General features: G+C 44.2%; 1 protein-coding gene across 2 annotated transcripts in view; it reads right to left on the bottom strand.

Annotated features, from left to right (window-relative positions):
* CDK5RAP2 (CDK5 regulatory subunit associated protein 2) overlaps nt 1–16,581 on the bottom strand; it is a 157,074-nt gene that overhangs the window by 61,459 nt on the left and 79,034 nt on the right. The window contains exons 15-19 of one of the 2 annotated variants that reach the window (XM_014550189.1): nt 14,275–14,372; nt 10,667–10,797; nt 8,799–8,911; nt 6,568–6,696; nt 1,599–1,694 (exon numbers count right to left, since the gene is read on the bottom strand). In XM_014550189.1, the coding sequence (XP_014405675.1) occupies nt 1,599–1,694; nt 6,568–6,696; nt 8,799–8,911; nt 10,667–10,797; nt 14,275–14,372 (567 nt within the window). The remainder of the gene's footprint in view (nt 1–1,598; nt 1,695–6,567; nt 6,697–8,798; nt 8,912–10,666; nt 10,798–14,274; nt 14,373–16,581) is intronic. The other variant, XM_014550190.1, reaches the window with a different exon arrangement.

The following is a 16,581-nucleotide window of genomic DNA, read 5'->3' as shown; positions in this document are numbered from 1 at the left end:
ACTGGCTCTTGGATCTCTAAGGAGGTGCTAATTTAGCCTCTGCCTGTGGCTACCCAGCAGGAGCTACGAAGAGATCTGCAGATTCCCCTTCCTTGTTTGGGGTTTGGAGGTGCCCAGATGAGGCCCAGCTGTGAAGCAATGCAAGCTGCTGTGGGGCCTTGGGCCTTCTCTTGGAAGTTCTGGGTCTGTCTGGCCCAGCTGCAGTTTGTTAGGTTATTTTCAGATTGCAAAGGGCCAGGGCATTCATATGCAAAAGCCTCTGCCGAAGCTTGGGTGGGGCGGGGTCTCAGGGAATCAACAGTGCTGAGCTAGCAGCTATGACTGATCCTCAGCCTTGCCCTAAGGGGCCCCGCATCTCAGTGTCCCGGTAATTGCTGCAAGCACCTTTGAGAGAAAGCCACCCTCGAGTTCCGAGTTCTGCCTGCTGCCAGACAGTCCAGTTTCTCCCCGTATGAGTCTAGGTCCCCAGAGACTCACCCAGAACTGGAGTTCAGAGCAGTCGGGGGCTTGTGACTCCCTCCCGATTCAAAAAGACAGCCACGTCCTCAGTTGCCAGCCCTTGCCGCGTGCACCTCCGTACCTCTACACTTCCGCACGTCCTCTGAGTCTAAGTGCGCTTTTCTCTTTCCTTCTAGTTGTAGAATTTCCACTCAGCCAGCCTTCCTGTGGTTCTGGATGATGTCCGTTTTGTCTTTTAGTTGTATTTTTGAATTTGTTGTGGGAGGCAGCAATTTCTGGTGTTTACCTGTGCAGCCATCTTGGTTTTTCTGATTAAGGTTTTAAATGAAAGACAAGACCTACACAAATGAGCTGTTATTTATAGGATCTTGTGTGCCACCAATCTAGTTATTAAATCCATCTAAATAAGCAACCTCCCAAGAAGGAAAAGTCTAGAACACACTAATAAAAATAGTAACCGCTACCATTTACTGAGCACTCGGTATGCATTTCTATGTAAATATCACAACAAGTCTAACAAGAAGTGTTATTATCTTCATTGATGGGGAAACTTGGGCTTAGAGGCTAAGTAAGGGTTAACCAGGGTCACAGAGATACTGACCAAGACCCAGAATCAAGTTTCATTCCAAAGCCCTGCCTTTTAACAGCTTTGCTCTCCATAACTATCTACATTTTAATGATCTCCCACTCGTGACTCCATGAACTTGAACACTGTGAAGGCTGCAAATGTCAAATCTGCAGCCTCCTAACTCCCACCACATCCCAGTCTTTAGGATCTTTTTCAAACTTGGAGAGTGTTTGCTCCAAATATTCAGTATCAATGTGACTGGAGGAACATTCAATGTGGACAGAGTCAAATTCTCATTGGTGCTGGTCACTCAGGAAAGTTACTCTCCCTGTAAAGCCCTATTTTTATTTGCAAGTATATGTTTGTTTACTGTTTCATTACTGGCTCTCCCACCCAGTCAGTGACTTCTGAGAGGGAAGGGACCTAGTCTCTCGGCTCTCCACAGGCACACAGCAGGCACTCAATACAGATGGAATGAACAGGAAACCCATGGGACACATCCCAGACTAGACAACTGGCTTGGGCACAGAGAGGGGTAGAGGGGATAAGGAGTTAACTGCCGTGTTCCTACCTTATTAGTCTGCTCCAAATGCGGGTCACTCAGGGAAGTACTCTCGTCACCCTCTCCAATTCTGATCGTGTCCTCGTCTTCCTTGCCAGCCGGAAGCTACATGGTGCGTGGAATGGTGTGAAAATGCAACCCAAAAAAGGATGTAGCATGAATATGTATGAATAAGTCAGTGATGACTTTTTTTTTTAAATGCAAAACAAAAACAAACCAAAAAAGAGGCAAAAACAAATGCCAAAGCCATGAAATAAAAATGAACTAAAGTTAGAGTTGCTAGTTCTGGAAATCACACACAGCTGCCTGGGACCAGGCATAATTTAAGGACAAACTCCCCAAGAAATAACTCAAGCTATTTTCCCTGCCCTTGCACGGCCCTCCCTGAGCTGCTACAAATGGAATATGCTGTCTGTTGTCCTGCCGTTGCTGAATTCACTTTCAGATTACATCAAAGTAACAAGATTTTGGAAAATAGCTATTGATGGGATTGAAAATATCAAATAGCGAGAAAGCAGTAAATGAAATCTATGGTTTATGCACCACTGCTTCTACTTTGCACAGGGCATCAACCTATCTTTGGAGTGTCACGCATCTGAGATGGACAGTCCCAGCAACACTGTCATTTTGCTGACAAATGTCCTCATTGCTAATAAAGAGTATCAGGCTTCCCTGAGGATAACTTCATGCTTTTGAAAACGAAGGACAGTTATTTATAAAAAGTGCATAAATCCCTAATGCTTTAAAGAAGTGCAATTCCCAAAGGTACTGCAGAATGCAGAACAGACAGTACGAAGTCCTCTAGAGGGCCAGATCTCTGCTGTCTGGAAGGGTGAAAATTTTAATCATGCAGAACCTGGGTTAAACAAATAAAATATGAGCGGAAAGGTGGCCATACCCAGGGAGGGAATCAGTCACAACTGTCTCAAAAAGTATACCAAACCCCATTTCACCAGTGTTAAAACCACAGACCAAGCGCGGGGTCACTTGCTAGGCATGTTGAACATACGAGATGTCTAGGATTCTAGCACCATAGTTTTATTCTATGAATTTATACATTTAATCAACTACCCATAGTTCTCCCAGCCCAACTTAAAATTTTCTAATCTTCCTTTTAGAGGAAACTCTTGTTTTGGAAGAAGAAAAACAAAACACAGCAAACTAATATCAGAAAAGTCATTTTACAGAAAATATCCCAGGATCAGAATATATTCAATCTAACCACATCCAAATCTGCAATGAGAATCAAATAGAATTGATAATCACAAATCAGATCTGTATTAACTATCAAGCAATAAGCAGACTAAGAATACGTAAGTATACCTATTAGGGCATACAAGTTTCTAAATATAGGGGAGGAACCCACTCCTGCTATTGGCTTCTTCCCTCATTATTAAAACTTTCTCAGTTATATAGATCAATCAGGACTGTTAAACTTGTTAGTGAGAGTATAAAATGTTAAGCCACTATGGAAAAAATACTCGAAATTTCTTATAAAACCAATAACCCAATGATCCAGGAATCCCACTCCTAGGTATTCATCAAGAGAACAAGAAACATATCCACATAAAGGTTTGCATATGAATATTCATATCAGCTTTTATAACAATATCCAAAACCCAGAGACAATCCAAATGTTCATCAATAGCAGAATGAATAAACATACTGTAACTTATTCATATATTAGAATACTACTGAGCAATAAAAAGAAATAAACTGTTGATTCATGTAACAACATGGACAAATCTCAAAAACATGCTGAGTAAAAAAGCATTACACAAAAGAAAGCATCTTTATGGTTCCGTTTATGTAAAGGCACAGTCCAGGCACAACTAATCCAGGAGAACAAGATGAGAGAAGTGGACAGGGTGAGGGTGGGGATTGATTAGAAGGGTATGATCTTCCTAGGGGTTGGGGTTACAAAGGACATACATTTGTAAAAGTTAGCAAATGTAGACTTACAGTTTATTCATTTCACTGTATGCAAATTTAACCTTAAAGAAAAAATGACTACAAAACATATTAAAGTTAAAGATAAGCATGTTGGAGCACTTAGGGGAAAGTGTACTGATGCTTGTACATTAAAATTTATCAAAAAGATAAACTGAGTGATGATGGACAGGTGGGAAATGTTAAAAGAATTTAGATCAGGGGTCCTCAAACTATGGCCCGCGGGCCACATGCAAATACAAATATTGTATTTGTTCCCGTTTTGTTTTTTTACTTCAAAATAAGATATGTGCAGTGTGCATAGGAATTTGTTCATAGTTTTTTTTTTAAACTATAGTCCGGCCCTCCAACGGTCTGAGGGACAGTGAACTGGCCCCCTGTTTAAAAAGTTTGAGGACCCCTGATCTAGATGGTGAGACTACCCTGATTATAGTCTGCTCAAATCACTACCGTATGTCAATTCTCTCTATCTCCTTTTTTAAATCCTCACCCACGGGTTTTTTTTAATCTTTATTGTTGAAACTATCACATATCTCCCATTTTCCCCCTATTGACCCCTTCTAACCTGCCCCCAACCCCTGGTGATATTTTTTATTGATTTTGAGAGAGAAAGGTAGAGAGAAAGAGAAAGAAAAATATCAATGTACAAGAGAAACATCAATCGGTTGCCTCCCATCAATATGTGCCCAAACAGGGGATCGAACCCACAATCTAGGCATGTGCCCTGACCAGGAATTGAACCTGCAACCTTTTTGGTACACAGACTGTCGCTCCAACCGAGTCACCCAGCTGGGCCTGTATGTCAATTCTCAACCATGTTTTTCTATAATACATAAATTAATAACCAGTAAATAAATGTAAAGAAATAGGAGCAACCTCATGAGAGATTTTAAATGCACTGTAAAACAAAAGAACACCTGTGCATGGTCTTTGTGGGTGGTCTGAAGTAAACTGCCAGGCACAGGGCAGCAGCGGGCCGCAGCAGCTGGAGGGAATCCACGCCACAGCAACCATTTTGAAGATGAACCTGACCAACTGTCATCAAGGGCCTCCTACTATTTGGACCCCTTTGTCAAATTAAAAGTTGTGGCAGGAGGGCATATAAAAATAAATGATATGCCTATTTTATATCTATATCTACTAGTATTTGTACTTCAGACCTAGTAACTACATATCTGGAAATAAAGCCTAAGGAAAAAAAATCCTAAACCCAGAAAAGATTGGAGTCCAAAAGCAGCAGGTAAATTTAAAATAGTGAATCACTGAAAACAATCTCCATGTTCAGCAACAGTGAGGCAGTTAGTTAAATTTCAGTGCATTCATAAGATGCTATAACATAACAGTGACTGGAAAAACACAAGAAACAAAACTGTATAGATGTTTTGTGGGCATGCACGTGCCCATACACACAAACAGAGAAGGAAAGATGCCAAAATGCGAGTTAACTGTGAGTGTTTTCAAGTGACAGGATTATGGGGTGATTTCTTTTCTCTGTTTTCCAAGTATTGGGTAATGCTGTGTGTTAATTAAATATTGGAGAAAAATACCGAATTTATCATACAAACTATATTTGCCTTCGTTGTTTTCCTTTTCTGATTTCTAGGCTCCCAGAGAGCAGGATTGGTGCCAGCCCCACTCTGCAAGCCCTGCTGCTCAGAAGAGGCGTGGACACAAGCACATCCAGTGTTCCTGCCTCCTTCTCACAAAGGAGAACCATGCGCCCTCCCAGGGAGGCAGCCGCCCCTCCTTGTCACCCACCCTCACCCCTCACTTCTCCTCCCTGGGCTCAAGGTTGTTGTGGGAACATCCCCCTTCCCATTGCGGGGATGGCGGGAAAAATGCTACAAAGGACAAGGCTACTCACAGGGAACATCAAATTGAAGTGCAATCTGACATATTACTCAAATCTGAACCGGCTGGTATGAAGACCTCAGAGTGGGAAGAGGAAAAGGCCTCTGTTCTCCAAAGGACACAATGGGACATTTAACAGATTTTTCAAAGGACAAATGAACAAACAAACTTGCCATTTACCACTCAAATGAAGTAGGTGAAGAATGAGCTGCTTATTAAAAATGCTGCCTTGGAGAAAAGAAGCCAAGAGACTTGTTTCTCCCTAAATGAATCGCCGATATTCTTGGTTTTCAAAATGCTCCAGAGCCCTGGAGGCTTAGATCAGTAACATTCCCTCTCCAAGACAGCAGATGGCCAGCGCAGCTTCAATACCTTTGAGCATTTTCCACGTGGAAGGTGGGAGGAGACAGCTTAAAGCCGACAAATCTTTCCCCAGAAATGATGTGGCAATGAGACGTCCATTGACATGACATGCCAGGCTGGTTCAAGACAACTCTGACCAAGAAGATTACAGGGGCCCCAAACAGGCCCACCTGCATTTCAGCTGAGAACAATTGGTCTTCTGAAAAAGGCTAAAAGATGCAGGGGGTAAGGCTCTTCAAGCAGAGAGTTGGGCCAAGTTAGGGGCGAAAGGAAAGAAACAACAAACTCTGCCTCACTGTCACAACTTTGGGGTCCTCCCATCGTACACCACGGGCTGAGAACAGAGAACATCAAAGGCAACACATCGCAAAGATGAGCAGAGACCAGAGTCACCAGGGTGAACAAGGCTTCCCTGGTCCTTCCTCGGAGCAAACTAACAGAATGGGCCTCTCTCCCTCGGGACACAATCCCAGGGAACTACAGGCTGCATCTACACTACCCAAATTATCTGGGTGATTTGGCAACTCTCCAATCCCTCAGACCGCACCTCTCTTCCAGATGTGCCATCTGCAGCACAGACCTCAGGGCCGGGCTTGGAGTCAAAGGCATCACAACGTTCTGATCGTGTCCACGCAAACATGGCCCAAACTTGAGGAATCCTGTGGACAGACCTGCTGACCCGAGAGGGCCCTCAAAACCCCAACCAAGCCGAGGGAATTTCTCTAGAGGCTCCCCAGGACAGGCGCAGTCTTGAGAAACCTGGGGGGTTGTTATTTTTTTGTAATTAGCACATGACAAGGTCGGTTTTTCTTACCTCCACTTGTTCTGTTGACTCAAGTCTGTCATCCCCCTGGAAGCCCAGGCAGGAGAGGTCAAAGATGGTTTTCTTCAGGTGCTGGTTGTCTGTATACAGTTCCTTCACGAGCTGTATGAGGTCGCTGACCTAGGAGGTAGGAGAGAGAACTGGATACCCACAAGCAGACTTCAGCTCCCCAGGACCACACTCCTGGGCACAGACCTTCCTACTGAGCAGACCTTTCAGCAGCACAGATTGGAGAACCAGGCGGTCTGATTCCAGGCTTCAGGCTGCCCTGAGGACAGTGGGGGGAAAACACCAGCATGCCTGTCCTCTAATCCCAGAGCCAGAACTTCACAGCAGAGGTGCTGGGCAAGTGGCCTAAGCTAAGCCTCCAATTCCTCATCTGTGGAATGGGTTACTGCGAGAATTGAGTCAGATCATGGTCTCAGTGCACTAAAGTCCTTGGTACAGCTAATAACTGTTAACACTACCTTGTACTTGAGGCCCCCGGGAGGAAAATGCCCAAGAATGAAGTTTCTGAGACTGTCAGAGCCTTACTTTACAGCATCGCCTTCTTTGTACACTCACCTAGCAGTGTCAGTAATAATAATAGTCTTCAATTACAAAGCAATTTACAGCTACTAAAATACTCCCACAAGCTTGAGTCGATTATTCTTTTCAAAAATCTTGAGGAGGTGGATAGACTAAGTATAATTATCCCCATTTTACAATGAAGAGCCTGAGGTGGAAAGACCTTCACTGTCCAAGGTCCCACAGCTGGGGGTGCCTGGAGAACAAATGGCAGGTAACAGCCAACGCGCCTCACCATGTGGGAAAGGGCAGCTGCCTCCACAGAGGCACAGCCAGGCTGGAGCTGAGATCCGGACAATCCCAGCCCAGTGCTCCTCCTTAAGGTACAGGTCTTGCTAGGCCAGGTACATAAGCAATTGAGCAGACACCACCTTTGTTCCCAGCAAGTTTCAAATCCCAATGGCCAGTAATTTCCCAAGGACTTCTTAACAGGGTAATCATTAGCCCCTCAAGTAAAGTGGGAAATCCTACCCACCCAGACTATCTATAGCAGACGTCCAAAATATACCAACACCTGAGTACAAACTGAACCCGATCCTCAAGGTTATAATGGGAAATATAAGATATTCTGATCCTATAAACACTATGTGACACTTACCACATGTCAACCAAATGAACAACTTCCTGCCCTTAACACAGCCACAGTAGGTACTAGCAGCAGCTATATCGTCCCCATTTCCTTTACCTTCAAACATTAAATGCCTCATGCTCCTTGCTTTACTCCTCCCACAATACTGAAATTTTCATAATTCTCATTTCTACTAGTATTTCTTACTTCTGTGCCTTACACCGGCTATTTTCCCCTTTTCTGCTAAAAAAGCCCTCTACCCAGACAAACTCCTATTCATTCTTCAAAACCCACTTTAGGGCCTCACTTATGCTGAGACGCTTTCTTCCCAACCCCAACAGTTAACCTTTCCTTCTCTGCTACCTCCACACCCTGCACATCTGCCTATTACAGCAACCCCTGCACTCCGCATTGCAATTCCTTATTTACAAGTCTATTCACTCTATCAGAATGTAAGCTATTCCAAGACAGAAACTGAATCTGTCATACAGGTATGATAATTTTACAATAAAACAGTCTCCTCTGAGCTCACACTTCCTATTCTTATTCTATTCTTAGAACCTTGAAATATTAAACCATTCTAACCACACCAACAATCAACAGATTGAAAAACCTTTTCAGTTTCAAAAAAGAGTTATTGATCAAACTTGAACGTTTATTCTTTCAAAAAGCATCTATTAACTCCCACTACGTGTGCCAGGTACTGGAAAACCAGAGATAAATGGGGTGCTCACGGCCTAGCAGAGGAAATAGACAACACCCTGATAATTGCAGACCCGCATGCGAAGGGAATCGATGTGCCTGGTACAAGAAGAGAGGTGAGCGACCTGAGGGAAAGGTGGCCCAACTCTACGTGGAGGGACTGGAGAACATGTCCTACAGCAGCTCGAGCTGGGCTGGTCCTTGAGCCTAAGGAGTGTATCAGACCTGGGGAGGGCTCTCCAGCTAACACGCATGAAGGAGCAAAGGCAAGCAGGGAGGAGAGGGAAGAAAGGAGAGAAAGGGGGTTTGAGAATCTTACACCTCTGATCAGGAACCCAAGAGACAACAAATAACCAAAAGAGCATTGAAAGTAACAGGCAAATACCTTTTTCTTAAGTTCTTCTTGAGAAAAATGCTCCACTTGAAACCGATTGTGCTCTTCAAGGCAAATACTTAGATAAGATGTTTGATCACTATAAAACGAAAATGGTTCTCCTGCTAAAAAGAAAACAAAGTGGCGGGAGGAGAAAAAGAAAATCAGAAATAGATCCTTCCAAGATCAGTCCCAGTGCAATCCATCTCTGGCAGTCTGAGTTGGGTGGGGGTGGGGACAGAGGGACAGAAGTACGCATAGGGAGTCTAAGCTTTGGAGCAAAAGTAATTTTCCCTTCTTTCTCTACAGGCTGATGTCTCAAAGTGTGGTTTCATCATGGGCTGCAGAAGCTTTCACTGTAGCCAATTCTGAATTATAATTTGCATATCAAGTGTTGTGCCTGAGTGGCACAAGAAAATGGTGATTTCAGTTTAAAGGAGGGAATGATTCTGTTTAGGTGAGAATACAGGAAAATTAGATGTGACCTTCAAGGGTAGAACTCAAGGGAAATAAATGCCTAATGTATTTTTTACTGGCCGCAGAGCCTCCATGGTAGCGAGCATACCCAGTGCAGAAAATGCCTGCTACATCTTAGATAAGAGAGTCGAGTCACCTACATAAGGGCCCACTTGCTCTGCAGCAGCCGTCTTCAACCAGTGTTCCGCAAGAATGTTTAAAACATGCAATACCCGACTATGTAGTCAGGGGCACTGACCTCTTTCCCCTTAGATTGTCAAATAAAAAAATGACAACAGCCAACACAACAATAGCCGTCCAGTGGTGTGAATAAACCAAAATTATACCCTTTTGTTGTTGTTGTTAGATCAGCAAAAAAAATATATTTTTGGTGTGCTGCAGAATGTTATAGTTAGTTTATGTGCCGTGAGATGAAAACAGCTGAAATTGCTGCTCTGCAGCAAAGGTCACATTCTAATAGGGAGGGAAGGCGCAGGGAAGGGGCAGGCTATTTACTGAGTGAGGCACATCCACAGACATGACCTCATTTAACACACGGGGTAACAGCTGCTACACTTAATGCACTAGGAAGAGCTGCACTTCAAAGGAAGATGTCCTGGCTCACATCTGGGTAAACCAAGTCCCACTCCACCCCTGAGCCTCATTTCTTCATCTGTAAAATAAAGTCAATACCTACTCTACCTAACGGGATAATTGTCAGGATCAGGGATGAGAAGTTAATTGCCTGGCACTGTGCCTTGTACATAGTAGTTGCTCAAGAAATGGTAAGCCCACCACTATTACCAATTTATCCCACACATGCCAGGCTAGAGATACAGAAAGGGAGAAGATTCCATGCCAGACACTAAGGGGCTCAGGTTCTAGGAAGGGAGAGGGCCAAACATTCCTGTGAGAAGCACAGCAATCCAAGAACCACAGGACCCTCATCTTGCAGCCCTCCCTAAGAGAGTCCACTGCGGTCACGACAACGCAAAAAGCAGTGTTTGAATATGAAGCAGCAACCTCACCCTCACGTGTCTGTAGTCCGGGCTCTGCATGGGGTGCTGTGGGAGGCAGAGCCCGGACGTTCTGGGCCGCCAGGGCTGTCGTAAGGGGTATTGTAAGGTTCCAAGGTCACCTGGAACTAGAAGTATCAAATGCTACAGAACCCAAGAGAGGCAGAGGGAAACAGTCCTGTAGCAGAGCTCTGCAGAATTCACACATTTGCTGGGTCTTCCACTATGAAGACCGAAGCCAGACGGCTACAGACTGGGAGAGAAAACACTGACAGTCACCATGAAAAAGGACCCGCAGATGAAATCCTGTGGTGACTCATGTCCTACTGGAGTTTAGGACTCCCTTAGAGTCCAGTCCCAGTCCTCCAAGTGGAAAAACCAAAGAGAAATAAATACAAGAGCGTGTACCGTCCCGCCTCCGTATTTCACTGATCTGTTCCTCCAGCGTCTTTTGCAGATTCCGATAGGTGAGCACATCCCGCTCCAGCTGCTTCCGAAGGGCAAGGATATTGTTTAACTCAGCCTGCAGGTTGCTGACACTTGGTAAAATAAGACAACAGAAATTAAAAAACAGACCCATTTGTGCTTTAAGATGCAAAACCCTGCCAGCCTTCCCTTTGATTTTTATGTCATTTGTGGTTGTTTCTGTTTATAAAAGTAAATATGTTTATTATAGGAAATTTAAAATATAAGACAAAAGAACAAACAAAACAAAAATTACCATGATCCCACTACCAATAAACACTTGGCAGACTGTATTTCCTCCCAATCTTTCCCCCTGAGTATTATTATAAGGTTGAAATGGATGTGCAATGCTAAGTTGTGTGTTCCTCACTTAAATATTTCCCTACATGTTTGGAAATTGTTTGCAAACATCACTTTTTGACTCTGTAGCATTAACTCCTCCCCTATCAGTGTGCATCGGGATCACTTCCAGGTTTTTGCTACAGATGGAAATAAGTGAAAATAGTTTAACTCTGCAGAATGTCTCTGTTGGGAAATGCCTGTGAGGGCTTGGGCATAAAAAGGGAGGCTCTCCGGGGCCCGGTGTCACCTGGCCCCCAGGCTTCAGAAGAGAGGAGACAAGAGAGAATGTCTGTGTGTCACTCCAAAAAGAGGTGGTATAGGGTAAGGGTGAGGGACAGGAAGGGAGAAAAATGAAGAACAAAGAAAGTCAATAAAAAGAGGGAGGGAAGGACCAATTTAAAGACCAACAGAACTCCACTGTGGTTGGTCAGCCCCGCCCAAATACATGGTGGAATGGGTTATCTTAGGAGGGAGAGCCGAGTATGACATCAGGGTCACTGTGACACAGTGCTAAGCTATATAGAGAGCAACCTGGAACTCAGAGGAGGCCATGAAAATGCACACCTCCCAGAACTGGCATTGAACTTGGGGAGGACTGTCCAACAGAATCCCTCTGACGATGGAAATGTTCGGTATCTGCACTATCTAATACAGCAGCCACGAGCTAAAAGCGCCTACAGAGCGTCTGAACTGTGACTAGCACACCAAAGAACTAAATGCCTAATTTTTTAAAATTTAAACTTAAATAGTCACATGGTTAGTGGCTCCTAATTGGGCCATGCACGTGCCACAAGAAGGACTGTGAACTCCTACTGCTGTGCACACGGCAGGGGTCTGAACTGTTACCCCAGCTCTCAGAAGAACAGAGACCCCAGCCGAATCAGAGTAACATAAACAACGCTTCACTGAACTCGGTGCCTAAGCCTTGTTCCACACTCTGGTTAGTTTCTTAAGACAAGTTCCCAGCAGTGCAATGACAGTCAAACTATATGAACATTTCTCGAGACTACCAAAACACACTAACGCGTCAGAAAGCCTCCTTTTTCGGACACCAAGTAATGTATCACTCTCTACCCAGCATCTGACCCATCATTCCCTGAGAGTGTCCATCAGCACTTTGGAACTGTCTATGTGGCTTTTTCTAGGAAGAGGGCCCGTAAGCTTTCAACAGACTTTTCAAAAGGAGTCCACACCCCGAAACAGATACAAGCTATTGCTCTAAGTATATGTGCTGCAGACTCAAGCCCCACTTCTCCTTCACAAATTTCTTTCAGCTCCATCCACCGGACTGCACACATAAATCAACATATATTGGAAGGAAAATAAACCATTATGTCTAATCTTCTATGCTCACTGCTTTGACGATGGCTCATTGTGAAGCCGTCTTCTTGCAAAGCCAGGGGCCCTACCAGCAACTTGTACCTACTTCCATTTCAAGACAATCATAATGACCAATTTGTCAGGCTGATGGAAAACCTTCCAGAGTGTCACAGCGCAGCACGCGCTTGGATACGGCTGGGCTGCAGACACATTTAACCAGGAAAAAGAAAAAAGGAGATTGTTTTAGCAAAGCTCGTGCGATTAGGGCTGGGAAAGCTAACTGCTTCGCTCCCTCTTCCATTCGCTGCTGCGCTCCTGTCTATTATTTATGTTTCCCCAACTCTAGAGTCTTTTCAAGGTGCAGGGATTTGGTGGAACAAAAGAAGCAAAGGAAGTAAAAGCCCTGTGCATTCCTCTCTCTGGAACGTGGTAGGGAAAGAGGCAGAAATGAGCAGTCAGAGACCCAAGCACCAAAAGGCAAACCACCAACAGCTAGCTCCATGACCTCAGGCCTTAGTCCTAATTTCCTCCTCTGTAAAACAGGGTGGTATCTTTCCTTCAAGATTGTCTTGAGGATTAAATGAGGTGTTATATGGGAAAGAACACAGCATAGTGCCCAACACATACTAAATACTCAACACATTATTTCCTTCCTTCCACACATCCTGAAAACTCCCCCAAAAAGATAACATTTGTAAGCCAAATGTCTGATTCTCATGAGTTACATCAGTGATTCCCATCTGGAAACAATCCTGGCACCCAGGGAACAAGTGGCAATATCTGCAACACTGACAGTTGTCACAACTGGGGCATGGAAGGGAGCTACCGGCATGTGGTGGAGAAAGTCAGAGCTGTTGCTAAATGAGACAATGCACAGCCCCTCCTAACAAAAAATTACCCAGCCTCAAATCCCAATAGAGCCAAGCGTGAGAAAGCTAAGTCCCAGGGAAGTGAAAACTGTCCGAGTTCTCAAGAGACGTCTCGGGAAGGGCAGAGGCTCGGGAGCCAGGGAGGTCTGAGCTCTGGTTGTTCCAAACTGTAGACGCCTGACCACCTCCGAGAACTGACTTCCACTCCAGGTCTGAGCTCTGGTTGTTCCAAACTGTAGACGCCTGGACAATACCCTGACCACCTCCGAGAACTGACTTCCACTCCTTTGCCCCATCTAGTCCCACCCCAGCCCCAACCAGGAAGCCATGGCAATCTTGTTCCACAGTATCTCTGTCCACTTCCTCTGCTTCTGTGCTGTTTTGAAAAGAACCCCAGACATCATCCCTTTCACCTGTTACTATCTTGATGCAGAGAGAGATGATTTCTTACTATGAGAAATCACTGAGGCCACCCCTGTATTTACAGATGGGCAAACAGCGGCCCAGGGCAGGCCACTTGTCTGTGGACACAGAGCTAGGGCTACGACAAGACCTCTAGCCTGTAATCAACTCTCCTCGCCACACTCCCAGGCACCAAATCATCCCAGCAATTCTGTAAAGACACAAGTCACTTGAGTGAGTTGTGGGGTTCTGTCACTCATCATCCATGTGACTTTGGACAAGTCGCTTAACCGCTCATGGCAAATGCTTTATGGAAAACAGGAATAACAGTATTACTTACCTCACAGAACTGCTGTGAGGATCACTGGAGATAATACATAGAAGCACCTTCTAAATCTATAATAATGTATTATAAAAATCTGAGTGAAAATCCTAAATTTATTGTCAAGAGTCAGACAATTCTTGCTAGAAAATAGGTATATCTGGCTTAAACAAGGCAGTCACCATCCAAGCACTCTGAGCTTCCTACGCAAACTTTGCTGCCTCAGAAACAACCAGCACTTATTCAAATAAGTGCTCACACTCACGTATGTGTGATGTCCAAACAGAAACCCTTACCTGTCTGAGTCCTGCAGAGATTTTACCAGGTGGGCATAGATGTCCTGCTCTTTCTTTAAGACCTGAATCAGCTCTTCATAGTCTAATTGTTGCTTTTCCTGGAAATGACAATGGGTATCTGACATTAAGAGAAGAATTTTAAAAGAGCACATCCTTACATTATGCAAACCTAGGTGGGTGCTAAATCCAAACAAAGGTGATCCCTAGTGCCGGGCTCTGGATCAGGCCACGGTCAGTGAGCACCACCTGCAGGAGGAGTGGGGAATGACCGGCCATCACTTCCCTCTGAATAAAGTGGAGCTGTGCTCCCAACACTAAATAGCTATCACAGAGAACCATCATAGTTACCCTATTTGCCCATCATCAAATAGCCATCCCTCAGAGCTTCTGGTTATTATTTTCACAACACTATAGAGAATGCCTTTCCACACTGCTCTTGTTCAAAAAAAAATTTTCTAAACCCAAACCTGACAAGTATTAGGAATAAGGGACTTACATTCAAGTAGAAGAGGTCAAGTGAGTCGTGCTTTACAGGCATCCGAACAGAGTGATGCTACCAGTACAGATACCTGACTGGAGCTCTGCACCTAGCAGCTACGTAACCCAGGTAACTAGTTAACAAACCCCTATGAGTTTTAGTTTCCTCATGTATGCACTGGGGATGTAATTTTATGAATTAGCCTTCACAAATGTGAATTTTTATTTTATTGATTTTTTTTAGAGAGAGGGAGTGGGGGGGAGAGAGAGGGAGAAACATCGATTCATTGTTCCATTTATTTATGTATTCATTGGTTGATTCTTGTATGTGCTCTGACCAGGATCGAACCCACAACCTTTTCGTATTGAGACGACACTCTAACCAACTGAGTTACCCAGCCAGGGCACTATGAATTTATTTTTAAGGTTCAAATTTTGTCTCTGCCTCTTACCAGTTCTGGGACCTAGGAGGTTATTTACTGAAGCCTTGGTATTCCATCTGTAAATGGTAGACAATAACCACCACCTCGTGGAGTTATAGAGCAGATAAAGTTAAATGTGCACTATAAGGGATCCCGAGAGAAACGGCCAGTGCCAGTATTGGGGCAAGAAAATCAAGGACAATACAATTCTGTAATGCCAGGAAAGATGGAATTGCTTAAATAATGATGCAGTGTGTTTCCAGAAGGACAAAGGAGCCAGTTTGAAAAGGCCACGTCTGGCCCTGGCCTGTATGGCTCAGTTGGTTGGGTGTCATCCCGTGCACTGAAACGTTGCCAGTTCAATTCCTGGTCAGGGCACATGCTGGGTTGTGAGCTTGATCCCTGTGGATGGCATGCAGGAGGCAGCCAAACAATGCTTCGACATTTCTCTCTCTCTTTCCCTCTCCCTTCCTCTCTCTCTCTCTAAAAAACAAACAAACAAAATCAGGCACTCCTCCTCCCGGGAGCATGCCTGTGCCTTTTCCTTTGCCTTTGCCTCTCCCTTCCTCTCTCTCTCTCTCTAAAAAAAAAAACAAACAAACAAAAAAAATCAGGCACTCCTCCTCCTGGGAGCATGCCTGTGCCTTTTCCTTTTCCTTTTCCTTCCCCTTCCTCTTCTCCCTCCTTCCCCCTCTCACTCCCTGCCCCGGCATGTTACCATTATCTTCCTCGCCCCTAAGCGCCAAGGGCCCTTCCTTTACCTCCATAACTTTTTCCTAAGGCCATTTCTTCTAGGAATTACTTCTTCTACCTCTGTGATTTATCAAAAAAATGTTCTCTTAAAGTTAAAAAGAAATCAATAAAAAAAATTTTTTTTAAGAAAAGGCCAACTCTGGAATAATTTGAGCATCAAAATAAATAACAGTAGTAACATTATAACCTACTGAATAAAATATGAATTCTTGAGTCCATATTGATATGAATAAATGAATAAATGGGAAGAAGAGTGCGCTTTTCTTTAAAGTAGAACAACAACTAACAAATGTAGAAGGAATGATGGAATTAGAAAACTCACCATTTGCCAACCATCGTGGGAATTAATAATTCAGCCAAGAAACATAAAAGGAAACTAGTGAGTGAAAGTTTGAAGATCAAGGTATTTACATAAATTCAGAACCCCCCCACACACACACACACACACAAATACTTCTTAATTACAAATGAAAATAACTATAGCTGAGACACCTGGCAGGCACCATCTTCATAAAGTTATCAAAGTCAGCGTGGCCAGTAATGGGACAAATTGAAATCATGTGCCATCGGACAGGACACAATGAGAACACAGCATCGCACCTGTGATATTCCTGCCAAAGACGCCTAGCCACCTGTTTATGGGTCTGAGGGCTCC

This window comes from Myotis brandtii, unplaced genomic scaffold, assembly GCF_000412655.1.
Source record: "Myotis brandtii unplaced genomic scaffold, ASM41265v1 scaffold589, whole genome shotgun sequence".
Classification (NCBI taxonomy): Eukaryota; Metazoa; Chordata; class Mammalia; order Chiroptera; family Vespertilionidae; genus Myotis; species Myotis brandtii.
This window is presented reverse-complemented; position numbering and strand designations above follow the sequence as displayed.